General features: G+C 48.5%; 3 protein-coding genes across 4 annotated transcripts in view; 2 read left to right on the top strand and 1 right to left on the bottom strand.

Moving 5' to 3' along the window:
- The first annotated feature begins 322 nt into the window (after nucleotides 1-322).
- LOC129411220 (interferon-induced protein with tetratricopeptide repeats 1-like) lies at nucleotides 323-1,357 on the top strand. The gene is given in 2 exon segments (XM_055161308.1): nucleotides 323-1,061; nucleotides 1,063-1,357. Coding segments are annotated over 2 exon segments (954 nt in total). The 5' UTR covers nucleotides 323-363; the 3' UTR covers nucleotides 1,319-1,357.
- A 111-nt stretch (nucleotides 1,358-1,468) lies between these two features.
- LOC110168480 (interferon-induced protein with tetratricopeptide repeats 2-like) lies at nucleotides 1,469-2,887 on the top strand. The gene has a single exon (XM_055161996.1). The coding sequence runs from the start codon at nucleotides 1,469-1,471 to the stop codon at nucleotides 2,885-2,887; it is 1,419 nt and encodes a 472-aa protein (XP_055017971.1).
- Nucleotides 2,888-3,646: 759 nt separating this feature from the next.
- The window catches only part of paxx (PAXX non-homologous end joining factor), an 11,801-nt gene continuing 388 nt past the window's right edge, over nucleotides 3,647-15,059 (bottom strand). For both annotated transcript variants that reach the window (XM_020933929.2, XM_020933928.2), the window contains 7 exons: nucleotides 15,019-15,059; nucleotides 10,053-10,113; nucleotides 9,913-9,962; nucleotides 9,217-9,386; nucleotides 9,019-9,069; nucleotides 5,168-5,258; nucleotides 3,647-3,862 (listed from right to left, as the gene is read on the bottom strand). The exon at nucleotides 15,019-15,059 is cut by the window's right edge. In XM_020933929.2, coding sequence (XP_020789588.1) covers nucleotides 3,814-3,862; nucleotides 5,168-5,258; nucleotides 9,019-9,069; nucleotides 9,217-9,386; nucleotides 9,913-9,962; nucleotides 10,053-10,113; nucleotides 15,019-15,059 — 513 coding nt within the window. In that variant the 3' untranslated portion in view covers nucleotides 3,647-3,813. The remainder of the gene's footprint in view (nucleotides 3,863-5,167; nucleotides 5,259-9,018; nucleotides 9,070-9,216; nucleotides 9,387-9,912; nucleotides 9,963-10,052; nucleotides 10,114-15,018) is intronic.

Raw genomic sequence — 15,059 nt, forward strand, 5'->3', positions numbered from 1 at the left:
GGATTTACACACACAGGGACTTACACACAGAGACTTGCACACAGAGGGACTTACACACAGGGGGCTACACACAGAGGGTTACACATTGGGAGTTACACACACAGGGACTTACACACTGGGAGTTACACACTGGGGCTTTAAAAGTACCTGCTCCCTGTCCCCCCTCTCACAGCAGCTGCTTCCTGTACTAACCCCCCCCCCCCCCCCCCCCACAGCTCCTCCCTCGGCCCCTCAGGCTCCGCCCTCGACCCCTCAGGCCCCGCCCACAGCCCCTGTGGCCCCGCCCTCGGCGCTCTGTCGTGTCACTTCACGTGGGGTCTGACCTTCAGTCGTGCGTCTCTGAACCGAACGAGAGACCATCTCATGGACATCGTCCCTGAAGAGAACACCACCTGGAGGGGGCAGAACTACAACCTGCAGGGCTTCCTCCAGCACAGACTGGGGCGCTCCTCAGAGGCCCTCAGCCTCCTGCGCTCGGCCTCAGAGGCCCTCAGGGGCCCCGGGCTCCTGGTGAACTACAGCGACCTGGCCTGGCTGCACCACGAGAGGGGAGAGCACGAGCAGAGCCAGGAGTACCTGAGCAGAGTGGAGGTGCTCAGGATAGAGTACCCCACAGAGGGGGAGCACCCCGAGGTGCTGGCGGAGAAGGCCTGGACCCTGACGAAGTTCGGGTGTCAGCAGAAGTTTGAGGCGGCGTTGGAGGCAGAGCCAGAGCGCGTGGAGTGGAGGAGCTCTCAGGTCATCGCCCTCACGAGCGCCCAAAAACACGACCCCGACCCCCCGGACGCTCAGCTGCTGCAGAGGGTGCAGAGGGCCCACGAGGACGACCCGGAGAACCTGTACCTGCTGCACCTGAGCCTCAGGCAGCGCTGTGGGGACGATGTGCTGGACGACGTCTCTGAGCTGGAGGACAGGATCATGGTCAGAGCCAACAGCAGCTTCAGTGGACTCAAGGCCGTGCTGCACATTTACCGAAACATCAACCACCCGAACGGCGCCATCAAGTGGGCGGAGAAGGCGCTGGACAATCACCCCGACAGCCGCTACGTCAAACGCTGCGTCGTGGAGGGTCCTGTTCCGAAAAGATGGAGCGTCACAGCGCCACCTGCTGGACAGAGCCATAAGTCTGTATGAGGAGGTGCTGGGTCTGTACCCAGACATTCCTCTGGTCAAGGAGATAGATCTGGCAGATCTTTACAGTAGGACCGAGAGAAGCAGAGCTGAGGAGATGTACAAAAGACTCCTGCAGAGGAACATGGAGCCTCCAGAGGCTCAGATGCTCTACAACCGCTACGCCAAATACTTAAAGTACACGTAGCAGGACGTCTACAAGGCCATCAAATACCATAAGAAAGCTGCACAAATCGACCACGATTCTTTCTTCAGAGACAACAGCCTCAAAGAGCTTCAGAAACACACCAGACAGAGTCTGGAGTCCATCCTGGAGGAGCTGCAGAGCTTCTCCCTGATGGAGCCTCTGGAGGAGCTGCAGTGTCACTTCACCTGGGAGCTCAAACGCAGCCGCTTCATCCTGTTCTCCCTCAGGGACCGACTGGAGGACCTCGCCCCCGAAGAGAGCGCCACCTGGAGGGGGCAAAACTACAACCTGCAGGGCTTCCTCCAGCACAGACTGGGGCGCTCCTCAGAGGCCCTCAGCTTCCTGCGCTCGGCCTCAGAGGCCCTCAGGGGCCCCGGGCTCCTGGTGAACTACAGCGACCTGGCCTGGCTGCACCACGAGAGGGGAGCGCACGAGCAGAGCCAGGAGTACCTGAGCAGAGTGGAGGCGCTCAGGAGAGAGTACCCCACAGAGGGGGAGCACCCCGAGGTGCTGGCGGAGAAGGCCTTCAGTCTGATGGAGTTTTACAACGACAAGAAGCTCTTGGCAGCCGAGCTGTTGGACGAGGCTCTGAGGCAGCAGCCGGAGAGACGGGAGTGGCTCAGTGCTCAGGCCGTGGTCCTCGTGAGCGCCCACAGACACAGCGACGACGTGGACGAGAAGGTACTCCTCAAGATAAAACGAGCCATGGACAGGGACCCAGAGAACCTGCAGCTGCAGGCGGAGTACCTGAACCTGCGAGTGCAGAAAGAGGAGAGCGAGCAGAGCGCCCACAGAGGGGGGCAGAGCGCCCACAGAGGGGGGCAGAGCGCCCACAGAGGGGAGCAGAGCGCCCACAGAGGGGGGCAGAGCGCCCACAGAGGGGGGCAGAGCGCCCACAGAGGGGGGCAGAGCGCCCACAGAGGGGGGCGGGGCTGGGGCACAGGGGAGGAGCTGAGGGCAGAGGTGTCCGCTCTGGCCTCTCAGCTCCTCCAGAAGCCTCAGACTTTACTCAGAGATATAAAGTGTGTTCTGGAGCTGCAGAGGAGGGCGGGGCGTGTGGACGAGGCCGTGGCGTTGGCGAACGCCGCTCTGAGGAAACGTCCCGACAGTCGGTACCTGAAGGCCTCCCTCGCCGAGTGCCTGAAGTGGCAGCTGGACCAGCAGGGGGAACGTGCGAGTCAGGAGCTGATGGAGCAGGCGGCGGAGCTGCTGGGGGAGGTGGCCTCTCTGTACCCGGAGTCCTGCCTCAGAACTGAGTTGGACCGAGCAAACGTCTACGCCAAGTCCAACCGCGGCCTGGCACAGGCCCAGCGCCTGTACCAGGACCTGCTCCTGCGGGACCTGGAGACCGTGTCCAGACAGATGGTGCTCAACCAGTACGCCAAGTTTCTGAAACATGAGCGACACGATTATGTGAAGTCCATGGAGTACCACATGAGGGCGGCAGAGATCCCCTCGCCCTCCTTCTACAGAACCAACAGTATCACAGTTTTACGCAGACTCAGCCCCAGAGACGAGCGTCTGCGCAGACGACTCCAACTCTTCCTCAGGGACCTCCAGGACTCATGAAGCTCCTTCACTTTGAAGAACATGACAATCTGACAATCTTTACTTTGAGCTTTTACCCGCGTCACACTGTGTGCCTGGAGTCGTTTTGTTTTTCTGTTTGACGCTTGTTTCATTAAATCCAAAATCTCTCTGAGCCTCAAACGCCTCCTTCTCATTTTGTCCATTTAGTTTTGTCACAGATAAAAACTGCGCAGGAGCTCGAGGTTTAATCAGGATGGACGCAGTCGGATTCAGGGTTTAGTTTAGACTCATGATTCAAAGGCCAAGAACAGGAAGTGACAAATAAGGACAAAGGGACAAAGGGTCAAAGGGACAAAGGGACATTTGGAGATTCAGATTTGTCACAGATTTATTCTGGTGATAAAAGAGGAACTCAGATAAACACAAAAACACGAGCTCAACACAACAACAGAACAACAACAACAACAGAACAACACAACAACAGAACAACACAACAACAACACAACAGAACAACACAACAACAGAACAACACAACAACAACACAACAGAACAACACAACAACAACAACACACAACACAACACAACAGAACACAACACACAGAGAAGAGTTTCCTGGTCACACACAGACACACTGGAGACCTTGTGTTTTGTTTCTTTCACAAACCTGCACATGTGGAGTCCTGAGCTCTTCTCTCAAACTGAAAACACTCTGTTCCACCTTGTGATGTCATCATGTGGTGATACAGGAAGTGCTCCACTGTGAGTGGAATGGTGTGAAATGATAAACTGCCGCTGGAGTCGCAGTAAAAACATTTTTATTAGATTTTATTTTCTTAGAAGTTGCAGAGTGCGACGGCTTCACAGTCGACAGTGACTTCGGTTAAAAATCCTCAGTTTTATTTGTTCCATTTCATGAGTTTTGAAAGTTAAATTTAAAATAATTAAAAACATTTGCGATAAAAAGTTCAGTCCTCGTCCGGATCGTCAAAGGCCACTCCCGTCGCCTCCCGTTTCCTGAAAATACAAAGAACGAAAACAAGTGAAGAAACGAGGAGGAGAGCGACAGAACGGAGTCTGGAAAAGAAGAGATTAAAGATTCTTCAAACAGCAATCAGTCCAAATAAACTTCAGAGTCAGAGAAGAAACGACGAGAACGTGGAGAAACATCTGAGGAGAAGAGTTTGGAGAAACATCTGAGAACAAACAGAACGAAACACGAACGGAACACGAACGGAACAAACGAAACACGAACGAAACACGAACGAAACAAACGAAACACGAACAAAACAAACGAAACACGAACGAAACAAACAAAACAAACAAAAACAAAACACGAAAGAAACACGAACGAAACACGAACGAAACAAACAAAACACGAACGAAACAAACAAAACATGAACGAAACAAACGAAACACGAACGAAACAAACGAAACACGAACGAAACAAACAAAACATGAACGAAACACGAACGAAACAAACAAAACATGAACGAAACACGAACGAAACACGAACGAAACAAACAAAACATGAACGAAACACGAACGAAACACGAACGAAACAAACGAAACACGAACGAAACAAACAAAACATGAACGAAACAAACGAAACACGAACGAAACACAAACGACTGACAGTTTTTGTGCTGGTTTGTGTTTGACAAGCGACTTCACACAGAATCAAACACACACACAGACCCGACACACACACACACAGACACACACACAAACACACACAACACCCGACACACACACAGACACACACACACACACACACACACACAGACCCGACACACACACAGACACACACACACAGACACACACACACACAGACACACACACACACACACACGACACACACACACACAGACACACACACACACACAGACACACACACACACACACACAGACACACACACACACACACACACACACACACACACAGACACACACACACACACACACAGACACACAACACACACACAGACACACACACACACACACACACACACACACACAGACACACACACACACAGACACACACACACACACACAGACACACACACACACACACACACACTCACACAGACACACACACACACACAGACACACACACACACACACACACACACACACACACACACACAGACACACACACACACACAGACACACAGACACACACACACACACACACACACACACACACACACACACACACACACACACACACACTCACACAGACACACACAGACACACTCACACAGACACACACAGACACACACACACACACAGACACACACACACACACACAAACACACACACCTCTTGGTTCCTGGGTTGATGAGGGAGGATCCTGGGAGTCTTTTCTTGGTTGGGGTGAGGGAGGAGCTGTTCTGCTGCCGCGGCTCAAACTCTACACAAACAAAACATAAGCACAAAACAACCAGGACACACAGTGTGTCTGTGTGTGTGTGTGTCTGTGTGTGTGTGTCAGGTGTTGTGTGTGTCGGGGGTTGTGTGTGTCGGGGGTTGTGTGTGTCGGGGTTTGTGTGTGTCGGGGGTTGTGTGTGTCAGGGTCTGTGTGTGTCGGGGGTTGTGTGTGTCAGGTCTGTGTGTGTCAGGTCTGTGTGTGTCGGGGGTTGTGTGTGTCAGGTCTGTGTGTGTCGGGTGTTGTGTGTGTCAGGACTGTGTGTGTCGGGGGTTGTGTGTGTCAGGTGTGTGTGTCGGGGGTGTGTGTGTCAGGTGTGTCAGGTCTGTGTGTGTCGGTGTGTGTTGTGTGTGTGTGTGTGTGTGTGGTCTGTGTGTGTCAGGTCTGTGTGTGTGTGTGTGTGTCGGGGGTTGTGTGTGTCAGGGGGTGTGTCAGGTCTGTGTGTGTCAGGTCTGTGTGTGTCAGTGTGTGTGTGTCAGGGGGTGTGTGTGTCAGGTCTGTGTGTGTCAGGTCTGTGGTGTGTCAGGTCTGTGTGTGTGTGTGTGTGGTGTGTCGGGGTTGTGTGTGTCAGGTCTGTGTCAGGTCTGTGTGTGTCAGGTCTGTGTGTGTCGGGGTTGTGTGTGTCAGGGGTTGTGTGTGTCGGGGGTTGTGTGTGTAAGTTCTGTGTGTGTCAGGGGTTGTGTGTAATAGGTCTGTGTGTGTAAGTTCTGTGTGTGTCAGGTCTGTGTGTGTCAGGTCTGTGTGTGTCGGGGGTTGTGTGTGTCAGGTCTGTGTGTGTCGGGGGTTGTGTGTGTCGGGGGTTGTGTGTGTCAGGTCTGTGTGTGTCGGGGGTTGTGTGTGTCAGGTCTGTGTGTGTCAGGTGTGTGTCGGGTGGTTGTGTGTGTCGGGGTGTGTGTGTCAGTCTGTGTGTGTCGGGGTTGTGTGTGTCAGGTCTGGTGTGTGTCAGGTCTGTGTGTGTCGGGGGTTGTGTGTGTGTGTCAGGTCTGTGTGTGTCGGGGGTGTTGTGTGTGTCAGGTCTGTGTGTGTGTCGGGGGTTGTGTGTGTCAGGTCTGTGTGTGTGTCGGGGGTTGTGTGTGTCAGGTCTGTGTGTGTCTCTGTGTGTGTGGGTTGTGTGTGTCAGGTCTGTGTGTGTCGGGGGTTGTGTGTGTCAGGTCTGTGTGTGTCGGGGTGTGTGTCAGTTGTGTGTGTGTCAGGTCTGTGTGTGTCGGGGGTTGTGTGTGTCAGGTCTGTGTGTGTCGGGTGTTGTGTGTGTCAGGACTGTGTGTGTCGGGGTTTGTGTGTCAGGTCTGTGTGTGTCGGGGTTGTGTGTGTCAGGTCTGTGTGTGTCGGGGTTTGTGTGTGTCAGGTCTGTGTGTGTCGGGGGTTGTGTGTGTCGGGGTTGTGTGTGTGTGTCAGGTCTGTGTGTGTCAGGTCTGTGTGTGTCGGTCAGGTGTGTGTGTGTGTGTCGGGGGTTGTGTGTGTCGGGGTTTGTGTGTGTCAGGTCTGTGTGTGTCAGGTCTGTGTGTGTCAGGTCTGTGTGTGTCGGAGGTTGTATCAGGTCTGTGTGTGTTAGGTCTGTGTGTGTCAGGTTGTGTGTGTCAGGTCTGTGTGTGTTAGTCGTGGTGTGGTGTGTGTGTCAGTTCTGTGTGTGTTGTGTGTGTCGGGGTTGTGTGTGTCGGGGGTGTGTGTCGGGGGTTGTGTGTGTCAGGTCTGTGTGTGTCAGGTCTGTGTGTGTCGGGGGTTGTGTGTGTCAGGGGTTGTGTGTGTCGGGGGTTGTGTGTGTAAGTTCTGTGTGTGTCAGGGGTTGTGTGTAATAGGTCTGTGTGTGTAAGTTCTGTGTGTGTCAGGTCTGTGTGTGTCAGGTCTGTGTGTGTCAGGTCTGTGTGTGTCGGGGGTTGTGTGTGTCAGGTGTGTCTGTGTGTGTCGGGGTGTGTGTGTGTGTGTCGGGGGTGTGTGTGGTGTCAGGTCTGTGTGTCGGGGTGTTGTGTGTGTGTCAGGTCTGTGTGTGTCAGGTCTGTGTGTGTGGGGGTTGTGTGTGTCAGGTCTGTGTGTGTCGGGTGTGTGTGTGTGTGTGTCAGGTCTGTGTGTGTGTGTCGGGGGTTGTGTGTGTCAGGTCTGTGTGTGTCAGGTCTGTGTGTGTCGGGGGTTGTGTGTGTCAGGTCTGTGTGTGTCGGGTGTGTGTGTGTCAGGTCTGTGTGTGTCGGGGTTGTGTGTGTCAGGTCTGTGTGTGTCGGGGGTTGTGTGTGTCAGGTCTGTGTGTGTCGGGTGGTCGTCTGTGTGTGTCGGGTGTGTGTGTTGTGTGTGTCAGGTCTGTGTGTGTCGGTCGGGTTGTGTGTGTCAGGTCTGTGTGTGTCGGGGGTTGTTGTGTGTCAGGTCTGTGTGTGTCAGGTCTGTGTGTGTGTCGGGGGTTGTGTGTGTCAGGTCGGTGTGTGTCGTTGTTGTGTGTGTCAGGTCTGTGTGTGTCGGGGTTGTGTGTGTCAGGTCTGTGTGTGGGTGTGTGTGGTGTGTCAGGTCTGTGTGTGTCGGGGGTTGTGTGTGTCAGGTCTGTGTGTGTCGGGGGTTGTGTGTGTCAGGTCTGTGTGTGTCAGGTCTGTGTGTGTCAGGTCTGTGTGTGTGTCAGGTCTGTGTGTGTCGGGGGTTGTGTGTGTCGTGTGGTGTGTCAGGTCTGTGTGTGTCAGGTCTGTGTGTGTCGGAGGTTGTATGTGTCAGGTCTGTGTGTGTTAGGTCTGTGTGTGTCAGGTCTGTGTGTGTCAGTTCTGTGTGTGTTGGGGTTGTGTGTGTCGGGGTTGTGTGTGTCGGGGTTGTGTGTGTCGGGGGTTGTGTGTGTCAGGTCTGTGTGTGTCAGGTCTGTGTGTGTCGGGGGTTGTGTGTGTCAGGGGTTGTGTGTGTCGGGGGTTGTGTGTGTAAGTTCTGTGTGTGTCAGGGGTTGTGTGTAATAGGTCTGTGTGTGTAAGTTCTGTGTGTGTGTCAGGTCTGTGTGTGTCAGGTCTGTGTGTGTCAGTGTCAGTTGTGTGTGTCGGGTTGTGTGTGTCAGGTCTGTGTGTGTCGGGGTTGTGTGTGTCGGGGGTTGTGTGTGTCAGGTCTGTGTGTGTGTCGGGGTTTGTGGTGTGTCAGGTCTGTGTGTGTCAGGTCTGTGTGGTCTGTGTGGGGTTGTGTGTGTCGGGGTTGTGTGTGTCAGGTCTGTGTGTGTCGGGGGTTGTGTGTGTCAGGGTCTGTGTGTGTCAGGTGTTGTGTGTCAGGTCTGTGTGTGTCGGGGGTTGTGTGTGTGTGTGTCAGGTCTGTGTGTGTCGGGTGTGTGTGTGTCAGGTCTGTGTGTGTCGGGGGGTTGTGTGTTGTCAGGTCTGTGTGTGTCAGGTCTGTGTGTGTCGGGGGTGTGTGTGTCAGGTGTGTGTGTGTCAGGTCGTGTGTGTGTGTGTCAGGTCTGTGTGTGTCGGGGGTTGTGTGTGTCAGGTCTGTGTGTGTCGGGGTGTGTGTGTGTGTCTGTGTGTGTGTCAGGTCTGTGTGTGTCGGGGTGTGTGTGTGTGTGTCAGGTCTGTGTGTGTCGGGGGTTGTGTGTGTCAGGTCTGTGTGTGTCAGGTCTTGTGTGTGTCAGGTCTGTGTGTGTCGGTGTGGTGTGTGTGTGTGTGTGTGTCAGGTCTGTGTGTGTCGGGGGTTGTGTGTGTCAGGTCTGTGTGTGTCGGGGGTTGTGTGTGTCAGGTCTGTGTGTGTCGGGGGTTGTGTGTGTCAGGTCTGTGTGTGTCAGGTCTGTGTGTGTCGGGGGTTTTACCTGCAGCTCGTCTCTGGTGGTTCTTGTTCGGACTCGGGGTTAAAACGGCTCCTGAAACAAAACGAACTTCAGGTCAAACTTTGATTTGGTCTGAGTCCTGGTCCGAGTCCTAGGTCTAACCAAGTCCCGGTCTGGGTCCCAGTCTGGGTCCCTGGTCTGGGTCCCGGTCTGGATCCAGGTCCCGGTCTGGGTCTTTACCGTCTGCGCTGTGAGCGAGGCTGTCGGCCATCTTGAACAGGAGCTGCTTCACTTCCTGTTTGGCGGCGGCGGCGGCCATCTTGGTGAGGTCCAGGACAGCGGGACTGGAACCGGAGACCGACCGAAACCGGGCGAGATCCTCCAGGACCTCAACACACACGAGTCCAGAGCTGAGGAGAGACCAGGAACTGAACCAGGACTACACCAGGACTAAACCAGGACTGAACCAGGACTAAACCAGGACTGAACCAGGACTACACCAGGACTGAACCAGGACTAAACCAGGACTAAACCAGGACTACACCAGGACTACACCAGGACTAAACCAGGACTACACCAGGACTACACCAGGACTAAACCAGGACTAAACCAGGACTAAACCAGGACTGAACCAGGACTACACCAGGACTAAACCAGGACTGAACCAGGACTGAACCAGGACTAAACCAGGACTAAACCAGGACTGAGGACTGAACCAGGACTGAACCAGGACTGAACCAGGACTAAACCAGGACTAAACCAGGGCTACACCAGGACTGAATCAGGACTAAACCAGGACTAAAGGACTGAACAGGACTAAACCAGGACTAAACCAGGACTGAACCAGGACTGAACCAGGACTAAACCAGAACTAAACCAGGACTGAACCAGGACTGAACCAGGTCTATTTTAGGTAAATGTAAAACTGAGACAGACCTGAGTTTTTGACAGAGTTCTTGGGGAGATTTCAGGGACACATTCTGAGTCTGAAACAAAAAACAAAAATATTTTTACAAAAAACTCAAAATGTGACGATAATTTATAAAAAAATGTTTTTAAATCCGACCAAAACTCACAAACGTCTGCAGATCCTCGTCCGAAAAGTCCGCGGCCCAAACGTCTGCGGCGTCCGTCACACTACAACAACAACAACAAAGTGTGTCAGGGGCCCTCTCGTCCTATGTGTGTCAGGGGCCCTCCCATCCTCCTGTGTGTGTCAGGGGCCCTCCCATCCTCCTGTGTGTGTCAGGGGCCCTCCCATCCTCCTGTGTGTGTCAGGGGCCCTCCCATCCTCCTGTGTGTGTCAGGGGCCCTCCCATCCTCCTGTGTGTGTCAGGGGCCCTCGTTGTTGTGTACTTGTTGTACAGTTGTTGTGTTGTAGTTGTTGTTGTGTAGTTGTGTTGTTGTACAGTAGTTGTTGTTCTGTAGTTGTTGTACAGTAGTTGTGTTGTTGTACAGTAGTTGTGTTGTACAGTGTTGTGTTGTTGTTCAGTAGTTGTTGTACAGTAGTTGTGTTGTTGTACAGTAGTTGTGTTTGTTTGTTCTGTTGTAGTTGTTGTACAGTAGTTGTTGTGTTGTTGTACAGTTGTTGTGTTGTTGTTGTACAGTAGTTGTGTTGTTGTTTGTAGTGTTGTGTTGTTGTACAGTAGTTGTGTTGTTCTGTAGTTGTTGTACAGTAGTTGTGTTGTTGTTCTGTAGTTGTTGTACAGTAGTTGTTGTACAGTAGTTGTGTTGTTGTACAGTAGTTGTGTTGTTGTTCTGTAGTTGTTGTACAGTAGTTGTGTTGTTGTACAGTAGTTGTGTTGTTGTTCTGTAGTTGTTGTACAGTAGTTGTGTTGTTGTGCAGTAGTGGTGTTGTTGTACAGTAGTGGTGTTGTTGTAAAGTAGTTGTGTTGTTGTACAGTAGTTGTGTTGTTGTTCTGTAGTTGTGTTGTTGTACAGTAGTTGTGTTGTTGTTCTGTAGTTGTTGTACAGTAGTTGTGTTGTTGTACAGTAGTTGTGTTGTTGTACAGTAGTTGTTTTTGTACAGTTGTGTTGTTGTTGTTGTTTGTACAGTAGTTGTGTTGTTGTACAGTAGTTGTGTTGTTGTACAGTAGTTGTGTTGTTGTTCTGTAGTTGTTGTACAGTAGTTGTAGTACAGTAGTTGTGTTGTTGTACAGTAGTTGTGTTGTTGTACAGTAGTTGTGTTGTTGTTCTGTAGTTGTGTTGTTGTACAGTAGTTGTGTTGTTGTACAGTAGTTGTGTTGTTGTTCTGTAGTTGTTGTACAGTAGTTGTGTTGTTGTTCTGTAGTTGTTGTACAGTAGTTGTTGTACAATAGTTGTGTTGTTATACAGTAGTTGTGTTGTTGTACAGTAGTTGTGTTGTTGTACAGTAGTTGTGTTGTTGTTCTGTAGTTGTTGTACAGTAGTTGTTGTACAGTAGTTGTGTTGTTGTTCTGTAGTTGTTGTACAGTAGTTGTGTTGTTGTACAGTAGTTGTTGTTGTTACAGTAGTTGTGTTGTTGTACAGTAGTTGTGTTGTTGTACAGTAGTTGTGTTGTTGTACAGTAGTTGTGTTGTTGTTCTGTAGTTGTTGTACAGTAGTTGTGTTGTTGTACAGTAGTTGTGTTGTTGTACAGTTGTTGTAGTTGTTGTAGTTGTTGTTACAGTAGTTGTGTTGTTGTTTTGTAGTTGTTGTACAGTAGTTGTGTTGTTGTACAGTTGTTGTGTTGTTGTTCTGTAGTTGTTGTACAGTAGTTGTGTTGTTGTACAGTAGTTGTGTTGTTCTGTAGTTGTTGTACAGTTGTTGTGTTGTTGTACAGTTGTTGTGTTGTTGTACAGTAGTTGTGTTGTTGTACAGTAGTTGTGTTGTTGTACAGTTGTTGTGTTGTTGTACAGTTGTTGTGTTGTTGTACAGTAGTTGTTGTTTGTTGTTGTTGTGTTGTTGTACAGTAGTTGTGTTGTTGTGTTGTTGTGTTGTTGTGTTAGTTGTTGTTGTACAGTAGTTGTGTTGTTGTACAGTAGTTGTGTTGTTGTTCTGTAGTTGTTGTACAGTAGTTGTGTTGTTGTTCTGTAGTTGTTGTACAGTAGTTGTTGTACAATAGTTGTGTTGTTATACAGTAGTTGTGTTGTTGTACAGTTGTTGTGTTGTTGTACAGTAGTTGTGTTGTTGTTCTGTAGTTGTTGTACAGTAGTTGTGTTGTTGTTCTGTAGTTGTTGTACAGTAGTTGTGTTGTTGTACAGTAGTTGTGTTGTTGTACAGTAGTTGTGTTGTTGTACAGTAGTTGTGTTGTTGTTCTGTAGTTGTTGTGTTTGTTCAGTGTTGTTGTACAGTAGTTGTGTTGTTGTACAGTAGTTGTGTTGTTCTGTAGTTGTTGTACAGTAGTTGTTGTGTTGTGTACAGTAGTTGTTTGTTGTACAGTTTGTGTTGTTGTACAGTAGTTGTGTTGTTGTACAGTAGTTGTGTTGTTGTGTTGTTGTTGTACAGTAGTTGTTGTACAGTAGTGTTTGTTGTTGTACAGTAGTTGTGTTGTTGTACAGTTGTTGTGTTGTTGTCAGTTGTTGTTGTTGTTCTGTAGTTGTTGTACAGTAGTTGTGTTGTTGTTTGTTGTTACAGTAGTTGTGTTGTTGTTGTACAGTAGTTGTGTTGTTGTTACAGTAGTTGTGTTGTTGTACAGTAGTTGTGTTGTTGTAAGTTGTGTTGTTGTACAGTAGTTGTGTTGTTGTACAGTAGTTGTGTTGTTGTACAGTAGTTGTGTTGTTGTACAGTTGTTGTACAGTAGTTGTGTTGTTGTTTGTCAGTAGTTGTGTTGTTGTTGTAGTTGTTGTACAGTAGTTTGTGTGTGTGTGTTGTTGTACAGTAGTTGTGTTGTTGTACAGTAGTTGTGTTGTTGTACAGTAGTTGTGTTGTTGTTCTGTAGTTGTGTTGTTGTACAGTAGTTGTGTTGTTGTTCTGTAGTTGTTGTACAGTAGTTGTGTTGTTGTACAGTAGTTGTGTTGTTGTACAGTAGTTGTGTTGTTGTACAGTAGTTGTGTTGTTGTTCTGTAGTTGTTGTACAGTAGTTGTGTTGTTGTTACAGTAGTTGTTTGTTGTACAGTAGTTGTGTTGTTCTGTAGTTGTTGTAGTTGTACAGTAGTTGTGTTGTTGTACAGTAGTTGTGTTGTTGTGTACAGTAGTTGTTGTTGTTGTTGTGTTGTACAGTAGTTGTTGTGTTGTTGTACAGTAGTTGTGTTGTTGTACAGTAGTTGTGTGTTGTTCTGTAGTTGTTGTACAGTAGTTGTGTTGTTGTTCTGTAGTTGTTGTACAGTAGTTGTGTTGTTGTACAGTAGTTGTGTTGTTGTACAGTAGTTGTGTTGTTGTACAGTAGTGTTTGTTGTTGTTGTACAGTAGTTGTGTTGTTGTTGTTCTGTAGTTGTGTTGTTGTACAGTAGTTGTTGTACAGTAGTTGTGTTGTGTGTAGTGTTGTACAGTAGTTGTTGTTGTTGTTACAGTAGTTGTTGTTGTACAGTAGTTGTGTTGTTGTACAGTAGTTGTGTTGTTGTACAGTAGTTGTGTTGTTGTTGTACAGTAGTTGTTGTACAGTAGTTGTGTTGTTGTACAGTAGTTGTGTTGTTGTACAGTAGTTGTGTTGTTGTTACAGTAGTTGTGTGTGTTGTTGTACAGTAGTTGTGTTGTTGTTTGTAGTTGTTGTACAGTAGTTGTGTTGTTGTACAGTTGTTGTGTGTTGTTCTGTAGTTGTTGTACAGTAGTTGTGTTGTTGTACAGTAGTTGTGTTGTTGTTCTGTAGTTGTTGTACAGTAGTTGTGTTGTTGTACAGTTTTGTGTTGTTGTACAGTAGTTGTGTTGTTGTACAGTGTTGTGTTGTTGTACAGTTGTGTGTTGTACAGTAGTGTTGTTGTTGTACAGTTGTTGTTTGTTGTACAGTAGTTGTGTTGTTGTACAGTAGTTGTGTTGTTGTACAGTTGTGTGTGTTGTACAGTAGTTGTGTTGTGTTCTGTAGTTGTTGTACAGTAGTTGTGTTGTTGTTGTAGTTGTTGTACAGTAGTTGTTGTACAGTTGTGTTGTTATACAGTAGTTGTGTTGTTGTACAGTAGTTGTGTTGTTGTTACAGTAGTTGTGTTGTTGTTCTGTAGTTGTTGTACAGTAGTTGTGTGTGTTGTTCTGTAGTTGTTGTACAGTAGTTGTGTTGTTGTTACAGTAGTTGTGTGTTGTAGTGTACAGTAGTTGTGTTGTTGTACAGTAGTTGTGTTGTTGTGTAGTTGTGTTGTTGTACAGTAGTTGTGTTGTTGTACAGTAGTTGTGTTGTTGTACAGTAGTTGTTGTACAGTAGTTGTGTTGTTGTACAGTAGTTGTGTTGTTGTTCTGTAGTTGTTGTACAGTAGTTGTGTTGTTGTAGTAGTTGTACAGTAGTTGTGTTGTTGTACAGTAGTTGTTGTGTTGTTGTTCTGTAGTTGTTGTACAGTAGTTGTGTTGTTGTACAGTAGTTGTGTTTTTTGTAGTGTTGTACAGTGTTGTGTTGTTGTACAGTAGTGTGTTGTTGTTACAGTAGTTGTGTTGTTGTACAGTTGTTGTGTGTTGTACAGTAGTTGTGTTGTTGTACAGTAGTAGTTGTGTTGTTGTGTACAGTAGTTGTTGTACAGTAGTTGTGTTGTTGTACAGTAGTTGTGTTGTTGTTGTTGTACAGTAGTTGTGTTGTTGTACAGTTGTTGTGTTGTTTGTACAGTAGTTGTGTACAGTAGTTGTTGTACAGTAGTTGTGTTGTTATACAGTAGTTGTTGTACAGTAGTTGTGTTGTTGTACAGTAGTTGTGTTGTTGTACAGTAGTTGTTGTACAGTAGTTGTGTGTTGTTGTACAGTAGTTGGTTGTTGTACAGTAGTTGTGTTGTTGTTGTAGTTGTGTGTTGTGTTGTACAGTAGTTGTGTGTTGTTGTAGTTGTTGTACAGTAGTTGTTGTACAGTTGTTGTGTTGTTGTACAGTAGTTGTGTTGTTGTACAGTAGTTGTGTTGTTGTACAGTAGTTGTGTTGTTGTACAGTTGTTGTGTTGTTGTGTATTTGTTGTTCACCTGATTCTGAAGTCTCCGTGTTTGTTCCTCGTGCAGCAGAA

This window comes from Boleophthalmus pectinirostris, unplaced genomic scaffold, assembly GCF_026225935.1.
Source record: "Boleophthalmus pectinirostris isolate CB_2022bp ecotype Guang Dong unplaced genomic scaffold, ASM2622593v1 HiC_scaffold_4, whole genome shotgun sequence".
NCBI classification, from domain to species: Eukaryota; Metazoa; Chordata; class Actinopteri; order Gobiiformes; family Gobiidae; genus Boleophthalmus; species Boleophthalmus pectinirostris.

What these genes read in the sequence shown, in the direction of transcription:
- LOC110168480 (XM_055161996.1), top strand. Translation starts at nt 1,469, where the DNA reads ATGGAGCCTCTGGAGGAGCTGCAGTGTCACTTCACCTGGGAGCTCAAA.